The sequence below is a fragment of the Echiichthys vipera genome, assembly GCF_963691815.1.
Source record: "Echiichthys vipera genome assembly, chromosome: 21".
Classification (NCBI taxonomy): domain Eukaryota; kingdom Metazoa; phylum Chordata; class Actinopteri; order Perciformes; family Trachinidae; genus Echiichthys; species Echiichthys vipera.
Window position 1 is genome coordinate 16,499,585 of NC_139846.1, and position 2,694 is coordinate 16,502,278.

The 2,694-nt window shown below is 38.9% G+C and overlaps 1 protein-coding gene across 1 annotated transcript in view; it reads right to left on the reverse strand.

Moving 5' to 3' along the window:
* Window positions 1-384, reverse strand: part of LOC310963538 (uncharacterized protein) — a gene marked incomplete at both ends in the record, with an annotated part of 9,377 nt that extends 8,993 nt beyond the window's left edge. Inside the window, one exon of the mRNA XM_083936402.1 lies at window positions 371-384. Within this exon, the coding sequence (XP_083792528.1) occupies window positions 371-384 (14 nt within the window). The remainder of the gene's footprint in view (window positions 1-370) is intronic.
* Between the last annotated feature and the right edge of the window lie 2,310 nt (window positions 385-2,694).

Consider the following 2,694-nt stretch of genomic DNA (forward strand, 5'->3'; position numbering starts at 1 on the left):
TATTAATATGGCATACAAAATATTTTGCAACACAATGGCCATGGTGTTTGTGTTTCTCTGCTACCAGAACAGCCTTTAACTAGCAGTTCAGACATTATCTCTGACACACAAACAGAAACACACATATCATGATCCATTCCCATGAAACTATATTGCCACAGCCGTTTAATACTTACCCTTGTGGCTATTTATTTCGGCATTCTGTTAGGCCACCAATTCTCAGTATCCAGAACTATTAAAAGAAGTTGTTATTCCGATGTTTATTGTACTTCTTTATTACTGTCGCATGAGATGTGTTATTTTATGGGAGGGGAAGTAAAAATATCACATCTCTGTATATTCAAGGAGGAAAACATTCCGTTGTTCTAACTTCATGTAACCCATGTGTTCCAGGTGTTTTAGACTGTCACCATTGCTACAGGTTACCATAACAAAAATGTAGGCACTAAACACCACGCGCACAAACACTATAAAGCAGAGTGGAAAAAGCAGACACACTTAGATGACTGTGGGGCTGCTGTGCGGGGCTGAGGGAGGTAAGGCACCGCAGGGGGTGGGATGACAGAAGACGGCTAGACTGCTTTGATCACTGGAAGGAGAAATATGTCACACCTGTGTATGCGTCTGCACGTATGTGTAAGTGCATGTACCTGTGTCATCATGACTCATGGTACCATGTACCAAGAGTCATGATGACGCAGATATGCAGAATGTCTGTCAGGTGCGACAATTTCTATAACCGCCTGAATCATGCTCACATATGCACACAAACAAACTTATAAAATAGCATACCTAAAAATTCATTCAAATAAACACTCACTCTTTTTCTTCAGTGACGATGAGCAGCGCCTTGTGTTGGGCCTTCATCTTGGCTGTGAGGCGCTCGCTGGAAGCCCTGAGAGGAGAAGAGAGAGTCCTGAATTGTAATGAACTTTAGAACTACTATATGCAAGATCATTAGAAGGATATAAACACCCAATTTTAATTCAATTCACTTCAATTCAATTTTATTTACAGTGCCAAATCATAACAAAAGTTATCTCAGGACACTTTACAGAGTAGGTAAAGACCACACTCTATGACTTAGTTATGATTTACATAGACCCAACAATTTCCCTGTTACACCGTGGCAAGGAAAACCTTCCCTCTAACAGTCAGGAACGTCGGACAGACCCAGCTCTATGGAGGACGGCCATCTGTCTTGACCAGTTGGACCCACCAGTAAATCAGTATCTATAGCAGTAATAATATAGTATTTTTACTTTAACATTTATTCAGTGGACTGGGGCTTCACAGTGTAAAAAAAACAATACACACAAACACTATCAATGAAAAAACATACAGGGAACTGTTCAGTTTTTCATATACAAATGTAATGAATAATCATCACGAAAACACATCACAGTATAAGTGTGGCCATACTTTTGTTCAGTAATCCAGCAGTTGACATTATTCATGACCAGCTGGCTCTCATGGCGAAGGTTTGCTTTGTCAGACCGTGTCCCCTCCAGCTCCAACCGGAGTGTGACCACCTACAACATTCAGTCAAATATTGTCTTTCAGAACGTAAGCTACAATTTCAACAAAAACAATTTATATAGCAACAATGTAAAGTGTTGTGCATCGTTTTTTCACATTTACTCTTTAATAATTTAAGTTCCTCACTTAAAAAAAAACCTCATCTATTCTCAGACTGGAAGACCAACATTCACTCCATTATTGTTATAATGTACTTAAAATATTGCTTTATTTCAAGGAAAGTATGAACACTAGCTTTCCACATTTAGATAGGTTTAAGTGTCTCTCTCTATCAACACTCACAGAAAAGGTGTGAAAAAAAGAAAGGTAAAAAAAAAAAGTGATTAAGTGCAGCTCTAACAGATTGGAAGCAATGAGAGGGTGTAAATAAATGTCAAAAACAGAGCCTAGTAGCAACATAATAGAAAAAAAAAATAGGTAAATGGAGAATAATTTGCAGACACAGGTATAAATAGTAGGGTGAGGTTTTAAGCAGGTGCAAAGGAGGAAAGATGGAGGATGGGGGCGAGCAGAAGCAGACTGAAGACGAGATTGTAGAGAGCAGACGGGTGAGGGGTGAAAACAGGAATGGGATGGCACTGGCCAAACTGCTGACTTTTTCATTCTGCTTATCAGTCAGGACCTTTCCAGGCCTAAACTCTAGGAACCCTGACACATTACCCTTATCGCCATGGAAACACCTTGATATAGCAACCATCTTCACACAAAGACAAACATGAAAAAAAGTTTCCAATATGGGCCATGATTTAAGTATCCAAAATGTCTCGTGATTAACCCAAACTGTCAAAAATATTAACTGCTGTGTGAGTTCAATCATGTACTGTGTGCATATGTGTGTATGTTGAATCCATAAAATATTTTCCAGGAGATGCTTAAAACACCACATAGATAAATGTAACACAGAAATAGTGAGACACCTGGTCATGCTGATGCAAAGCTGAATAAATTGTTTGGGATTGAATAGTGTCAAAATATTAGTCAAACTTCTACTGTATGGGGCAATCTACAGCTACAGGACACTGCTCAAGCACCGCAATGTTGAAATGGAAAAAAATGAAAATAACAAGTAAGTTGTTTAAAACTTTATATTTAAGAAAGCTAGTCTTTGTATGTGTGCACCACATCAACCCTGGTCTACAGAGCGGGCAGAGAGTT